The sequence below is a fragment of the Chelonoidis abingdonii genome, chromosome 2, assembly GCF_003597395.2.
Source record: "Chelonoidis abingdonii isolate Lonesome George chromosome 2, CheloAbing_2.0, whole genome shotgun sequence".
Lineage (NCBI taxonomy): Eukaryota > Metazoa > Chordata > Testudines > Testudinidae > Chelonoidis > Chelonoidis abingdonii.
In genome coordinates, this window is record NC_133770.1 from 61,198,238 (window position 1) to 61,215,373 (window position 17,136).

At 38.8% G+C, this 17,136-nt stretch overlaps 1 protein-coding gene across 4 annotated transcripts in view; it reads left to right on the top strand.

Annotated features, from left to right (window-relative positions):
* The window catches only part of HDAC9 (histone deacetylase 9), a 362,822-nt gene that overhangs the window by 135,668 nt on the left and 210,018 nt on the right, over positions 1–17,136 (top strand). For 3 of the 4 annotated variants that reach the window (XM_075062394.1, XM_075062392.1, XM_075062393.1), the window contains exon 12: positions 1,399–4,012. In XM_075062394.1, coding sequence (XP_074918495.1) covers positions 1,399–1,719 — 321 coding nt within the window. In that variant the 3' untranslated portion in view covers positions 1,720–4,012. Of the gene's footprint in view, positions 1–1,398; positions 4,013–17,136 lie in introns of those variants that run through there. The other variant, XM_075062391.1, reaches the window with a different exon arrangement.

Sequence of the window (17,136 nt, forward strand, 5' to 3'; positions counted from 1 at the left end):
GAGCATCTATCTTCCTCCCACTTCATGGATCACACTACTGCTTAGGCAGGAGATAGGCATATGCCTAGAGTGGGGTAGCAGTGTGCATGCTTAGAGGCAGAAACAGAGACACCAATGGAACTCTTACAGTGAACATTTAGGGTTAGAGAGTCTTTTGAGGATCACAAGGGTTCCTAAAACTGGGACTTAGGCATCTAAGTCTGGAGTTTGGGTGCCTAAGTTCTTTTGTGGATCTGGGCCAAAGTGCATATCCTGACCAGTGCTATTCACTGTTTGAAATTCATTGATTGTCTGTGTCCTGGTAGACACCTCTTTGCACCACTTCCCCTTCCCCTCTAATAGACACTTCACTTTGGGGTTCTGTACCAGGATTCCCACCAGATTTAGCCTGCGTCACGTTTTGCAAATTGCAAATTACTTTTTGCCACTAAATAAAAAATTATTTTCATTATTAGGGCAGCTTCACTGTGGCTACTTATTTGAGTTCTTGTAAATCAAGATTTCTTTTCTTTCTGTCATCAGTAAACATTTCAGTACTGATAGCTTTTAGTAGATCTTTTTGTTAAAATATTAACTGCCACTTAAAATAAGGGGCCTAGAGCCTTCACTGGTGTAAACTGGCATAGCTCTATCAATGAGAGGAAAGAGGGAAACCCAGCAAAGCACAGAATCTAACAAAAGCAGAAGTTTTTGTGGTATGCAGAAAATAAATGGGGAAATGTTTACCACAAAATTTAGTTCCACAGGTGCAGACTAAATTAGATAGATAGGAAAAATATATTAACTTTTAAGCTGCTGAAATTTTGAATATCACAGAAACCCTGTTTTTCAGCCTTCCACTATTTACAAGCTGTATATGCAAAATGAGTGTGGAGATTTAGAAAAAATGCTTTTAATTACTTAAGTCTCCCCTCTTTATATTTTTGTGTATCACTAACTATGTTAAGCTTGTTAGAAGTTCCATTCAAACTATATTACGTAAAATGTACTGACCTTCAAGTCATATATTTGAATTAAAACGTATTATGTTTTCCTGCTAAGGTATTTTAAGGAGAATATCATTTTTAAAAAATTCTAGATGTTATGTATTTATAACACGTCCATTAACTATGTTGCTATATTGTTATGTATTATTACATTGAATATTACTATAAAATGCTATAGTTGTACATAGCATCTTCTAAATTGAAGGGTGGTAGGATCTTGTTAGTGAGCAGCTTACATTCTTCATTCCAATAAACTGCTGCTGCAAAGTCGCATCATTAACTCGTTTTTCCAGGAAAGTTTTGACTCACTTGTCAATACAAATATAGTAATCCTTAGCATGTGGCATTTGTGGAGAAATATTGGCAGTAACTTTAATTTGTCTGTCTCTCTCTCTTGCTCTCTCTTTTTCAGATGCTCTCTAAATCCATTGAACAGCTAAAGCAGCCTGGCAATCATCTAGAAGAAGCTGAAGAAGAGCTTCATGGAGATCATGCTATGCAGGAAGAAAGAGCTCCCTCTAGTGGTAACAGCATTAGGGATGACAGCTGCAGCATTTGTGTGGATGACAGAATAGGACAGCATGTGGGGGCTGTGAAAGTGAAAGAGGAGCCACTGGACACTGATGAGGAAAATCAAACCCAGCAAATGGAATCTGGGGAGCAGGCTGCTTTTATGCAACAGGTAATAGGCAAAGATTTAGCTCCAGGATTTGTAATTAAAGTTATTATTTGAACATCAAATGCATTTTTAGGGCTTGAATAAGAGATTGACTGTCTTTTGATTCATGGATCTAGCTAATTTCATTTTAGTGTTCAGAAAATCTAACAAAAGTGGGTGCATTTGTGTGCACTCTTAAAACATAGTGATGCTCATTTTAAAGGCCACTAATTGAGAAAATACCTGCTGCACTCAATTATTCTACATAAGTCAGTGCATAATACATAGAACTTGTTTTCGCTCTAGACTCTATCACATGAGTTAGTTCCAGGGAAATAGAACTCACTGTTGTTTAACTAATTTGTTGAGATCAGTAGTTGCTGTAGACCAGAACTGATCAATGAAACATTCTTTCTCTGTTTTTGAATTCTTCTGATGTCTTGACTTTTTCCTTTCACCTATATGTATATAATGCATCATACTGTAGTCTTGAACACTGTTAAGAGTAGGTTTGTTTTCTCCATTAGGCAGATACTGGTTTCAGTACCGGGGGTCCTAGATTTGTGTATAGAGTATGACTATGGAGATATTGGGAGTGCAAAGTAGATGTAAACATACAAGGCAAGGCACTATTTCAAAGGTTTTTCCTTTTGCACTTCTTAGTGTATTTTTCATTTTTCCCTATTGATTATGTTATCTACAACAGCATGATCAAATGAAGCAGATTCAAATATTGGCAAGGAATGATATGCAACATTGTGTTCCAATCAGATATTAGGGTATATCTGTAATTGTAGAAAAAAACAACCCACAGAACTATCATCTGATAGTCAATATTTTTTAATAAAGACTAATCATATAATATTGTATAACCTTTACCATCAGAGTCTCACTGAAATGCTAAATTAATGACAGTGTGTGTAAGAGACACCAATGTGGCAAAAGGTCATTTAAATTGGTAAAAAGTATTTTAACAATTGCTAAATGATAAATGCACTTATACGGACTGTACTTTCAGAACGCTGGTGTCCTTTTTTCCCTATAAAATCAGAACAACTCTGAATGCAATAGAAGGCACTGTTTATTTAAGTCAGTACTTTGTCAGGTCCCTGCTGTTCTCCTGCAGAAAAGTGATTCTGTGGGGGTGAACAGGAAATGCCTTATGGAAACAGGAAGTCCAAGTGATTCATGTACTGAGGAATGTAAGGGGGTGGGGGAGAAGGAATGGGGGGGGATGGATAGTGTTTTACTCTGTTTTTAAAGGGCACTCTATGAATTGATTTATTGTCAAAGAAAATAACAAAGCGAGTAGGGAAATTGTTAAGGAAGCTTTCCAGTGAAACATTTCCTTCATATTCCCTTTTGATATGTTTACCTTGTTTTATAGGTTTACTTTTGTTAAGCTAGTTAAAGATTCATTGTATTAAGATCTCTTTAATATGGATAATCCAAAACTGACCTGGAGTCCGTGTCAGGTTTTTTTTTCCTATTAAAAATATTTATATTTCTAAAGCTAAGGTATTTTAAGGTGCAGTATCCTGTTTCAAAAGAGATTGCTGTTTTCCATATGTAGAAATTGTTCTAATATATGTTATTAGTATGTGTTGTTTACATTTTACTCTAATATTATAAAGGTCCCTTATAAAATGTTGCAACTTCTAAAGATACATTATCCTTTTCCTTAAAAAGTCTCCAAACAAATTAAACGACTTAAATAGTTGCTGTAAAAGAAAGGCCTCCTGAAACATTAACATCATCTGTGATAGAAAAGACTTGCTAACTGACAATATATGTTTTTTGCTTAAATATATTTCCCCCCTCCCACCCTCAAAGACAAAGGGGGAAAATAACATGCACATTCAACATAATGAAGCATATAAAGATAGAAATATGTATTTTCCCATTCTGTATATATTTCATTTCCTACCAAGCCTTATTTCAGCCTCAGCAAAAAGGGGTAGTGAATCTTTTAAAATACATTTTATTTACAGAGGAGCTTGCAAATGAGAAGACTTTTGTACAATATCATTTCAAAGACATGTAACAAACAACAAAAGATATTTTTATAGTGTAATTCAGGAGAGTTACCTCAGTAAAGCCAGTGGACTTTAATTCTATTCAAATTTGATAACCCCTGAATTGACTCAAGAAACTACCTGGAACCAGTGAAAAGGAAAACTGGGTTAAATAACCATATTTCTAATTGATAAATGTCTCTTACATTTTAAATCTACTGTATTTATTATAATCTACACCTTTGGAGGTGATCTCTTGTTTTGTGTTGTAAATATATTCTGTTTGTATGTTCCCTTTCTTGCCTTCTGATACAAGTCTATTTCTTTCTCAAATAAAGTTTTTTTTTAAAAGATCCCCTTACATATATCTGGCTTTGTGTAAAGTTGATAATTTTAGTTGGTGCTCTGTTTTTTGTATAACCAAATCTGCTGGCTATGCATTGTTGAAAAAATCCATTAAAGCTTTTAGGAGCAAGATTTTTTATTACACTATTTTTACAATGATTACACAAAGTCTATTTTGGTCTGTTATATGATCCTACATCAGCCATTATAAACTGTAAAACAAATGGAAATAATATCTATGCATGCTCATTTTCCCATCATGGCATTTGTCTTGGACATGTGGTCATCAATGGTACCATACAGAACAAATAAAGTACAGATAAACCAATTTTTCTGACCCCTGATTAGCCAATGTGTGGGCTATTTGAAAATCATTTCCATTCCTATTTCCAAAATTCATATATAACCTAAAATCTGTTGATCTGAAACTGGTGAAAGTTTTGAATGTCTCTTGAAACCTTGGTTAAAACAAGGTTTACCTATAAATACAAATCCGGAGAGAGAACTTCAGACTAATTAGAGGATGCTTTTCAACACTGATTCAGAAAAGCACTGTAAGCATATACTTAAAGTTAAGCATATGCTTACGTGTTTTGCTAAATGGTGGGTGATGCTTTCCTGAGTTGGACCCTAACTTTGCTTTGACTTTTACAAAGATAAATATCATTCCAATATACATCACTACTTTCATTATTAGTAGTCTCTGAAATTTTGCTACAAAAAAATTGTGTGAAGGGCAAATAAAGGATCCAGAAAATCAGATATTGAAAAGGTAGCCAGGCAGAATGATTATCCATCTTCTCTAACTCTGCAATGGTTAGGCTCTTAACTCTTTCACTTCCAGTGGTTTTTGCACTAAGATAAATGGTTTCAGGTAAAATAAATAGATATGAATAAACATGTTTTCATAAATACCATTTTTCATTAGTTAATTGTATGAGCATTACTTTTCCCTGATATGAGTGATATCCTCAAAATACTTACTAGCTAAAAAGAATAATGGTAAAAGGCGTAATTTGCAAAAGTTAAACAAGTTAATTAGCATTAACCATACTGCTGTAACAACTTAACATATTGATCACCCATACATAAATTGAAGTCTTTAAGTAGTTAATACTGCTGACAACATTTTTTTGAAATGAGGTCTGTTGTTTTAATAAACATGTCAGAATAGCAGTTTAAAACATTTTCCATCTATAACCCAAGAGCTTATTTTACAGCATTCATTTTCTGAATGTAGCTAAAAGATTCCTTTATTTTCCAGTTTCCAAGCAAGTTGCAATGAAACAAAAGTCATAATCAAATAAATACCGCATGTAATTTTTTCGGGAGGTAAGGTGTCTCTTCTTTGGAAAATAAGCACTTATGCTGTGCTGTTGTCAAAAATAAAGCTTGTATATGTAGCAATTTGTGACCATCACTACTAAACTAGTAAAATTGCTTCATATAACTACTCTGAGAAAACAAACCCTATTAAGCCATACACTGCTGTTATACAGTTATTGTCCCTTTAATCTCTGTTCATCATTTGGTGTTAACAAAATAGTATTAAAGTTGAATCTCTGAGCAGAGCAGAAGTAATCTGGGCAGTGCTGACACATATCTCTACCATTCAGAAATTCATTCATGCACCTTCATCATTACCATATCATCTTCAGGATCGCTAAGATTTAATCTGTGTATCAATCCTGAGTAATACAGCTGTGCCCTGTTTTTATTTCACTGGCATTCTGAGGTAAAATTTTTTATGAACATTAGTCCCAAAATGCCAGGCTATGAACGCCCCACAATTTGCAGTCAGCGTTAGCTAGAAGATTAACTTTGCTGTATTATGTTCTGTCCGAGTAGCAGCCTGTCCTACTTATCTATTTAAAGGATGTTGTTTGCTTTTAATTTATTTGTTTACTTTTTGATTTCCTTATGCAATTCCCATCATCTGGATGGCAGAGCTTTTTCAGTACCTCATTTGCTTGCTGGAGGATCATAGTTTTGAGCATTATACTGTACACTGAAGTCCTCCTCAGGCAAAAGAGAAGTTCACCATGGGTAAAATTAGCCTCTTATTTATTCTGGTACAATCCCATTGATTGTAATAGGCTTGCGTCGGTGTATTTGATGGAACTTGTCCCTTTCATCTTCAGTATAATTCAGCACAACTCGATTTTTATTTTGCTTTTTATTTTAACTCTGTCAGATCTAAATGCATAGCCAAGGTAGAGTATGCCAGTCTGCATTTTGCCCTGTGTTCCTACCTGTGCCGCTCTATCTTTATGTCATACGTTTATAAAGCATATATTTATTTTTAGCCCTATTTTCTGGCATTTATGGTATACTCCAATTCTTAGGAGCTGCATCTGTTTTCTGTTCTATATCACAAAATTGAATCGTTCTTATATTTCTAAAAACACAGTACAATGCAAGGGCCAGTTTATTATCTATGACACAGTAGTGCCTAGAGGGCCAGTCAAGCTCAGAACTCCATTGTGCTGGGTGATGTGCAAGTTATTGAGATGCCCTACTTGAGAGGGGATGGGAAGCGTGTGGAACCAAGCATCACCTATAATGGCAAACTCTAGCCATAAATCAGAGCAGGTAGATGTGCCTGTCACAATGATGTGTGCAGACACAGTTAACAATGCTAAGATTTTAAAGTGTTGTTACTGGGCTTCAGAGTCAACACACTAACAACAGTCAAAGGGGGGCAGTCCACAGCTCCTAAGACCAAATGCTCACTTACCCTACGTGGAGTGTGAATAAAGAGCTTTTCACAGAGGCTGTATGAAGGGCTGGGGAATAATCTTCCACAACCAAGTGACTGGCTTGGCATGTAGTAGCTCTTCACAGGCTCCCAGTCCCAGGCCAGTTGTTTTAACCCCGTGAATCCACTTTGCACTGAACCTCCTCATCACTCCCCATCCACACCACCAGAAAGCCCTGCAAGAAAGGTCCCCCTCCATAGTTTCCACTTGCACAGTATAACCATACTTATTTGGGTCCATTTAGAGCCTTCTATGTCTTTTGCAAGGGACAGCATTTTGGCCGTAGAGATGTGGCACTGCCGTTCATCTTCAGAATAATATTGTCACAACAAGAAGGGATGGAGGCCTAATTCTGTTTCTGAATGTATTTAGAATTCTAGAGAAAATGTTGTGTCAGCAGAAGAGTGTAGGTACAAAACTCCAGTGCATATGCCTTCAGCAATGATGAGCTTATTCTTCTTTCTAGACCAGCTCCTTAAGTCTGTGTCACACAAGATCCAGGAAGCAGGGAGGCTGGCATTACACTAATCCTCTGACCCTTCAATCCTGGGAGCAGGGGCTACTTAGAGCAGCTCAAAGCTACTCTGAAGATTGTAAGCTAGTAATGGACCCTAGGGCCCATTATGCCTCCAGGAATTTGAGAAGTGTAGGGCATGCCAAACATGTCTTCAGAATCCCGCTGCACCATGAGGGGGAGCTAGAGCAGGAATGTTTTGGTTACACATCTGACAGCACAGTTGGGCCATTGTCAGTCTCCTGAAGTGACACAGCTTGTGTCCTGCAGTGACTCCCAGTGCTTGTTCTGTATGTGTTTTAAAATGTGTGTTTTCAGGATGAGATTCCATCAGACTCTGAGCAAAGCTGAAAGGGTGAGCTTCCTCACACTGCTCTGCAGTAAACCTGAGACCTGGCTAGGAGGGACCTCTTCTAGGGCCTCTTCAGGCCTGTTCAGTCTTTACCTAGCCTCTCCTCTGCTGACAATGCCTGTAAGGTTGACAGTTAACATTAATTATGCTGCTGAGTTCTTTATTTATCTGGCCACCCATCTCTTAGTAACCAGGCTGATTCTGCCAACTCATTTCACAGATGCCAACGAACAGCAGCCAGCAAGACCATCTTTTGGATACTATCAGGCTTGATCCATGGCTGAAACAGTGGTTTAGACATGAAAGACTCCTTATCCCATCAGCAGTCCCTCTAAACCTCCGTTTTTGTTCAAGATGGTTACTTTTGGTCTTCTAGAATTTTATCTAACATTCTCTTATAGTTCTTCTACTCTCTTATCTGGATAGTTTCCTTTGGTCTGATAAAATGGAAAAATGCTCAAGTTTTATCTCCTGTGGAGTAGGGTGATGGATTGTCTTATGGACATTTTAAAATGTGCTGAATTCCTGACCATACCCTTATCTTCAATGCAATTTCTTTTGTATTTTTGATAGAAGAAAATAACACTAAATATGATTTATATTCATCACCACCTTGCTCATTCCATGTACATTTCACTTCATCAAGTAGTTCAAATCTATTTGTTTCTAGGGAAGAATTTGCACTGTATGCCCTTAAGGCAGGGGTGGCAAACTTTTTGGCTCAAGGGCTACATCTGGATATGGAAATTGTATGGCGAACCATGAATGCTCATGAAATTGGGGGTTGGGGTGCAGGAAGGGATGATGGCTTCGACTGGGGGTGTGGGCTCGGGGGTGGGGCTGGGGATGAGGGGTTGGGGGTGCAGGAAGGTGCTCCAGGCTGGGACTGAGGGGTTCAGAGGGCGGGAGGGGGACCAGGGCTGGGGCAGGGGCACAAGAGGGGCTTGGGTGCAAGCTCCGGGTGATGCTTATCTCAAGCAGCTCCCAGAAGCAGTGGCATGTCCCCTCTTCAGCTCCTATGCAGAGGCACAGGCAGGCGGTTCTGTGCGCCTTCCCATCCGCAAGCACCGCCCCTGCAGCTCCCATTGGCCATGGTTGCCAGCTAATGGGAGCTGTGGGGGAGTGTGTGGAGCCCTCCTGGCTGCCCCTAAGCATAGAAGGCAGAGGGGCGGACATGCTGCTGCTTCCAGGAGCCAAGCGGAGCCCCGGCATGTGTGGAGCAGGGCAAGCTCCTGACCCCACTCCCCAGCTGGAGCTCAAGGGCTGTATTAAAAAGTCTGAACGGCTGGATGTGGCCCCCATGCTATAGTTTGCCCACCTCTGCCGTAAGGCAAGCAATTTGGATTATAACAACTTGCACAAACCCTTTGCTAACAGAAATGTCCTTTGTGCCCCATGAAAGACACTCTAAGTTTTCATTATAGTCTTTTTTTATAGTTCTAGCGATTTTCTTTGCACAGAGCCTTGAAAACCAATGCAAAGCAAGTAGTAGGATTGAAAGGAAGAGCAGTGGAACACCATTTTTGCAGCAGAAGGAGATGGTGAATACTGCACACTACACCACCACACACTTTACGTAAAATAAACTTGTTAATTTGAGAGGTATCCCACAGAATCATCCCTTGGGTGTGTGATGAAGGTGGACTGGAATCAGTTAATTTGGATTTAAGGGCAGGAAAATACTGTTTTGCAGCCTGCCCGAGAGGACTCCGCATCTTGTAACTTTCAGCCCTCTCTGGGACTGCGCCAGTTGCTGCTCATGATCTCTCTAGTTATGTGCTCATATGGTCTCCCACCCTTATAGTATTTGATTCCACTTGCATATTGAGAAATAATGATGTCTCTTTTACTCCAACATTTCAAAGAAATAACTTTGTTAGTTTAGATATTTCACTTTAGAGAGATGGGGGAGTGGGGTGTACGAGAAAGTTTTGTCAAAGAAGTAAGTTTGGTATCTTGCTCTCAATGCACTGAGGCCAGTGCTCATTCTCATCTCATCTGGCAGTGAATTCCACAGTCTAGATGCTGCTCCAGTGAAAGTTCTGTCTTCTGCACTCTCAAACTTCCCCCTGTTGACTGGCAGTTTCACTATTCCAATGGAACGTAGCTGTATAGCAGGTTATCATCCTGGGAAAAGCACAATTGCTCAGGTAGCTAGGTCCAGCTTGCAAAGGACTTTCAGTATCAGAACAAAGAACTTGAACTGGACTTTTTTCTATGGAATGCCAGAGCTGTGGGGTGATGCATTCATACATCTTGTGTTGCTAAGCAGACAGATTGCTGCATTTTGTTCATACATGGATGATTTCAGAATTCATGGTTTCAATCCTAGATTTGAATTGCAATAATCCATCCTAGAGGTCATGGATAGGTGGATCACTGTAGCAAGGTCTGAATCTGATAGATGAGGTGAAATCTTCTGGCCAGTCACAGATGGAAATAGGCATCTGATTCTTCTTCTTACTTCCTTGGCTATCTGGGCATCCAGTGTCACTGGACAGGGCTGTGCACCAATTTAGCAGGGCAGTGACATCAATAGAAGGCCATATTACAGAGGAGGCAAGTTCTTTGAAGCCCTTCTGTCTTCCTGACCGTAGCCCCTCAACTTTTACTGGGTTCAGCTCTAGCCAGCTGCTCTTAATCCAGGTGCTGATTTCAGCTGGGGATTGAAATATCTGGGTGTCTGTGTTTTTAACGTCAGATGTACTTATAGAGGTAGTTGATATCAATGTACTGTTGATACTTCAATCCATGTTGTCTCACCCACTGCAGCAATATTTTGGTATAGATGTTGAATAATATCAATAAGAGACTGAAGTTTGTAGGACTCTGCAGGTAAGGGCTCTGGACTCAGTCTGAGATGAAGGACACAAGCCATTTTGGGCTGATTCTATTCAATCTGCAGGAGGAACAGCAGTTTTTGTTGATCAACAGCATCAAATGCTTCAGAGGGGTCAAGAAGCATGAGTATAGCTGTACTTCACATAGCTATGCAAGGAGAAGGCCATCTACCAGAACAAGTGACGGGGCTTGATACTTATCTGAGAGGGATTCAAGACACTAGCAGATGACAGGTATGCCTGGAGATTTTTTTTTTTTTTGGTAGCTTATCAATCAGCAGGTGTTCACTCCCAAGCTAGCTACCCAGCCCGCCATCGAAGACCCACTCCCCATCCGACCATCCACACCACAGCCAGAGTCCATAGTACAACCCATCTTCCACCATTGCTAAAAAGAGAGGTCACAAGACAACCACCTACCACAACTACTGCTGCTGCTGTGAGGAACAGCTGTCAGGTAGAGGAGTCTTCTGGAGGAGCTTTTGGAGGAAATGTGGTGGGTCAAAGAAGTTTTTGGCTAGAGGAATAGGGATGGATGATTTGAAAAGGGAAGAGTGTGCTCAGGCCAAAGGATTGATAAGATTTTGACAGGGAAAACCATAGAGAGTATCTCAGACCAAGGGAGAGAGGTTTTGAAGGAACTTTTTTTAAATATTGGCTGCAGTACTAAATTGCACTCTCCTGCACAGTTACCTACAGGCGGGAGATAAAACAGCAAGGAAACTCCCAAAATGTTCTTCAAACTGTCCCTTTGGATAATTGTGGGGGTTCACTGTGGAACTGGCTTAGTGTTCCTCAGAGAAAGCAGCATGAGTTCCTCAGAGTTATGGTGATAAAGAGCACAATGCTTACAGGAAAATTTGCTTTCTAACCATGAACTTTATCAGAATAAAGAGAACAATCTTATCCCTAATGCTATTATGAGTAGATAAGTATGACTTCTGTGGGAAGGTAAACTGAGGACAACAGCACCTGCTGCCATCCCCAAACCCACCCATAAGTTCTTCAGAAAAATGTTGCACTCCCTTAGGAAATTCTGTGTGAAGAAAGGGATGGGACAGAGGAAGATGGCACAGGAACAGCACCCTCCACCTTTTCTAGCCCGGTCTGCATCCCCTCTTGTCCAAGTGGATGGCAGGTTTCGTCCCTTTGTACTTACTGATTTGTAATACCTCTGCCCCTTCCTCATAACCTCACTGCTTCAATGGGAAGTTCTGAAATAGATAAAGACTGAGGATCTTGACTTTTATCTACTATATGTAACAGTTTAGAGAACTATTTGTCACGGCTGATTTTTAAAAAAGTACAATTTTGTGATTTTTTTTTGTATTTTTTCTGTTTCCCCCCAAAAATATTATTATTTGGACCAGATCTATAGCAGTTTGAATAAATAAAACACAGATTTTCACTGAATTGTTTCAGGGAGTCAGTTCATGAAACTCAAGGAATTTTTCTTTAAAAAGTTTAAATTCAAAAAATTTCTACCAACTATACTACCTAGCATGACAGCCAAATTGATTGTTGCATTTCTGTTCTTTGTGACTCCTTCAATGATGTTAGATTTATTGTTAAACAAGAATTTTCCTGGTCTAGTAACTGAGATTATAATCACTATGCACAGGCTTAAAGAAGTAGAGAAAAAAGCTATCCTCTATTCTAGTCTCTATATTTGTTATATCTAAATCTCAATTTAACAATTTGGGTACATATTATAACAACCAGAGGCAGAGCCAAGAGTATCAACCTCCTGTCATCTCTGTTATACCATTTATGAAATACAAATTTACACTATTATTTTTCCAGCTGGAAGACTGTACCCTGATTTCATTATATCATTATCAATTATTAAGTCTAACACTTTAATACAGTGCCCGTCCTGAAATCTAAATCTCTTCAAATATCTGCTGAGGCTATAACCAACTGCTACAGAAACACATTTAGGTTTAAAATCTTAGCAAAAATACACAATAAATACTTAACCAAAAAGATATTGGGCACATTTTTCTTCTTGTTTCATTAAAATTATTTTAAAAGACAGGTCTTGATGTGCCAAGTAGGATTTTCCCAGAGTTTTAATCCTCTTTATGTAAAAAACACTTTATAATTTGGAGAATATCATATATGGGAAATGGTCTACCTCTCTTCAGTCACTGAGATTTCTAGATGACTAGACATTTAAACCACAGTGACAATCATTCATTAATAGTTCCTTCCATTCCCGTTTTCAGTCTTGGCCCTTTGATGCAAAAAACTGCACCAGTGATCTAATCTGACATCCTCATCTATTTAAAACCTAGTCCTAGATATTAGTTCCCCAAACTAGCATTCTAAATGGTGCTAATAACAGTGCCAACCAAAACCAAGAGTGACAAATTCCATCCAAGTGCAATTCATCTGGATATATGAAGATGTAAATAAATGTGCTGTATCCTTCAGACAAAGTGTCATAAAATACAAAATTTAAGTTCACATCATTACTAAAAGTATGAAAGTATCTTTCAGTTCTGAAGTGTTTGTTGAGCTCTGGATTAGGATAAAATGCTGTCAGAAATGTGTCAGAACCTTGATTTCAGGCGATACCTGAAATTTTCCTTGACTTTAGTGTGGTGATTTCTTTTTTCTTTAACCTGTTTTCAGTTTAAATCTTAATGAATATTCCTGAGTTTTCACATACTCTTAGCAGTTTGAGCTGCACCTTTAAAAATAAATAACTGACTTAACATTTGAGGACAATGACCAAAGACAGGGAACTTGCAGAACATGCTGCTATTCTCACTTTAACATTATTTTTGTGAGCATTGGGCACTTCTAAAATGGTTACACTTTTCCCCCAACCCTTGTTATATAAAAGATTTACTGTTACAGTTTGTGTGTGGCCAGGCAATGGCATATGGAAAACATGTTTCCTGCTATTTAATTTAATTACTCCAATCACGTGCCAGCCTCGGGCATGTCATTCTGGACCTCTGAGGCTCTTTGTCTGTCAAAGAGATGGACAATATCTTGGCTTTGTTTAGCTGCTCTGGAGGCTGCAGATAAAACCACTGAAATACTGACTGTTTGTTTAACCAAAACTTTGCATTTTTACCATTTGGCTTTGATTTTTTGTTTTACAAAAAAGATGACATTTTGGCCTTGGTGAGCTGAAAAGGAAATAGTAAGGATATGAAGAAGAACTGTCACTTTTGGAGGATTAATATACAAAAAAAGAATACTCTAGCTTCCTGGTCAGAACCAAGCTTTGTTAGCAGAAACGTAAAGCATGTATCATGGTATTATTTCAGACCTAGCTGTTAGCGTGGAGCAGCTGGAAAAGGCCTGTGTATAACTATTACATCATAATGCATTTAGTTCTTGTCTGACGTGTTTTGATGGGGGCAGGTTTCAGTTTTTCTTTTAAAAGATGAAATTATAAAAGCAAACTAAGCGTGACTGCGTTGCAAGTCATCACACAAGTAGCCTGATAAGGGCTAACTTTATGAAATGCCTTTAGTAATTTAGAAGTTATATGAAATACATGTAATACAAACTTTAACAAAAATCTGTGTGGTAAATACTAGAATTTGGTAAAGTGACATTTACAGTGCTGAACATTATAAGCCCCAGTTCAGGAAAGCACTTAAGAGTGCTTAACTTTAAGCATGTGCTTAAGTTCCATTAGCTTCAGCGGGATCTAAGCATATGCTTCAGTGCTATCCTGAATGGGTGCTTTCTTGAATTAAGGCCATAGATGGTAAATGCTATTAAGTGATATTTAAGACTGGAAAATCACGTGTAATACATACCTGAGCCTTTGGGAGCTATATCTTTCATGACAGAGAATAAAGAAAGCAAATTTTCACAGTGTCAGTTCCATGAAACATCTTTAATCAAGGTGAATTCCTTGATTTAAGAAACTACTATATGTGGAAAGCCTTTTTATTTTACATTTTTTCAGACCTGAACGAGTTAAGTGTGATTGAGGACAACAGTTAGTAGCTTTGTAGTCAGTTTAAGTTAAAGGCTTACACCACTTCCCACAATATTAACAGGTGTTTCTCTTTGTTTTCCATTTACCTAGAAACACACATTAATGCACTGTTAAACCATGTCATTGCAAATAGAACATTATAGAGGTACTGTGCTGACAACTGTGCATAGGTGTGTACATTTACCTAGACATTGATCTAGCGACTGTGTGTGGGTAAAAGTGTGCAAGCAGATAGGAGTCCTGTATGAAACAAAATAATATGTGATTGTAATCTCCATGACTTTGTTGTGGTGTAATGATGTGGAGTTTGAGCTTGATTCAGTAAAATGAAACCAATGAAGTGATTCAAGGAGAGAGGTGATGCAACTGGAGCTTGGGGAGGGAGACAGCAGAGATGATTGCCTTTGCCGCGTTGTAGTGGAAAGAATAGGTGGTGGGAAAGAGGAGAGGCAGAGAGGTCAGGCAGGAAAGGCTTACATTAATCAAGTCAAGAGTTGACATATCTGCAAGCAATAGGTCAGAGATGTGGTTGTGCTTTCGGGCATATCCGGGGAGTCCCTGCTGTGTTTTGGTTTTGTTTTTTGAACTGGAAACAAGGGACCTTCTTGGGGACAAGGGACAGATATTCACGGCCTGATTTTCAAAACTCCTGCAACTCCAGACCATTTGAAAATAAAGTGCCTACATTTGAACTACTAATTTGCATGCACAAGTACCATAACTGCATATGCAAGTCAGGCACTTGCACAATGGTTTGCCTATGCAGTTGTTGTAACAGTATATATAGGGATGGAATTGTCTTTGAGTACATCTTTGCATGTGGTTTTACATGCCTGACTTTTTAAAAATCTGGCCATCAGTGTATAACACTGTTCTCATATTCAATATTTAACCTATTTAGAAATTACAATATATGTTCACTGTGTAGTATGCCTGTGTTTTAAAATGTATCTCTAATCCATCTATTAACTAGCCTGATTATTCATACTAAAATCAAATTAAATAATTCTTTTTGATTTAGTAATCTGAACTAGACATATTTCGTGTTGCATACCAGACTGTTATGCAGTCACATCCTGTTTCAAGTCCTGGCCCTCCATTATGTGGTAATACAGGTTATGTAAGTCCCCTATTGTTGCTTAAATCAGTGTCCCACAAACCAATTTATTCTGAGCATCATGGCTTGCTGCAGAAAGGGATTTGCATGGAAGCAGCCCTCCCCTTTAAACTGCCTCCCTTGCTTCTCATTCTAGTGTAACCTACTGTTTCAGCATTTCTTGTACCCCTCTAATGGCTGGGTAACCACAGATGAGACTGTGTTACTTCTGCAAGCTAATAGAGACACTCCTGTAGCTTAGGTGGCAGAGATGTGTGCTTTTTAGTGCTGATGGTCTAGGGTTCATTCCCCACTGAAAACCTATGCTAGTAGTGGCTTCTTAGACTAAGTTGCAGAAAGTACTATAGACATAAAAATAAATAGTAGCTTTGGTGTGGGACAAGTGGTCTTTCTCCCTCTTCCTGCTTGTTCATCACAGGCCAATTACCTCATCATCTCTCCTAACAGCTCTAACTCAAAAGGCCCGAAACTCCAAAGTGGGTTTTTTAAGGATGTGAAGCACCTTGTAAATTGTTGGAAAGCTGTCTTCCCCATCAGTCTTTAGAGGCACTGGGCATGTTCAGCACTTTCTTAACATTTCCTAGTTCCCCTGGGGAGGAGCCATGGACTCCACCTCCGGCAAAGAGGAGAAGTCGGTTGGCTGCATGAATACTATGAATCTTAGTGATGGTACTTTCACTCATGTAGACAATTGCTTTATAACTGTAGGGAGAACTTCACAAATTTAGTCAGTTCTGCACCACGGAGCCACTACGATCGCTACATGACTCAAAAGCAGTAAATAAGGTATTACCACATTCATGCTATTGTCAGACAGATACACCTTAGAGACACATGCTAAAACCCTTAACTTGCTGGACAACCTTAAGACACCATCATTCATTAATTGCACCAATTCTGCTCCTTTAGTTCTATCAGTTGGTGATATCATATGTTTGCTATAGTTCTGATGAAGGATTGGGAATACTTATTCAGAAGCTGAATTAATTCCATACAGGGCTTAATTCTGCTACACCAGTGTAAATCCACGGTCGTTACCTTGCAGACCAGTGTGACAGCAGAATTTGGCCCATACAGGATCAGCTTCAAATGTCTGTTAACTTCAGCTCTTATTTAAGTAGTCCTGGGTGGATGGTGAGGTGATTTTGTCATGACTTTCGGCTAGATTTTTGAGCTGTAAGTAGTAAGCACAGACAATCTATTATTTTTGAAACTATTGGTGAATATTATCCACATTTTGGGCCTCTTGTGGTTTGGGGTTTTTTTGCGCTGTTTGTGAACATTCTCACAACTGGATATTATTTTTTAAAACACTAGCATGTGGCATCCTACACATATAAGGTATTTATTCTTTACTCTACATTATTATAAGACTAAGCCTGATAAGTTTATGGAAGGGATGGTATGATGGGATAGCTTAATTTTGGCAATTGATCTTTGATTATCAGCAGGTAAGTATGCCCAGTGGTCTGTGATGGGATGTTAGATGGGATGGGATCTGAGTTACTGCAGAGAATTCTTTCCTGAGTGCTGGCTGGTGAGTCTTGCCCACATGCTCAGGGTTTAGCTGATCGCCATAT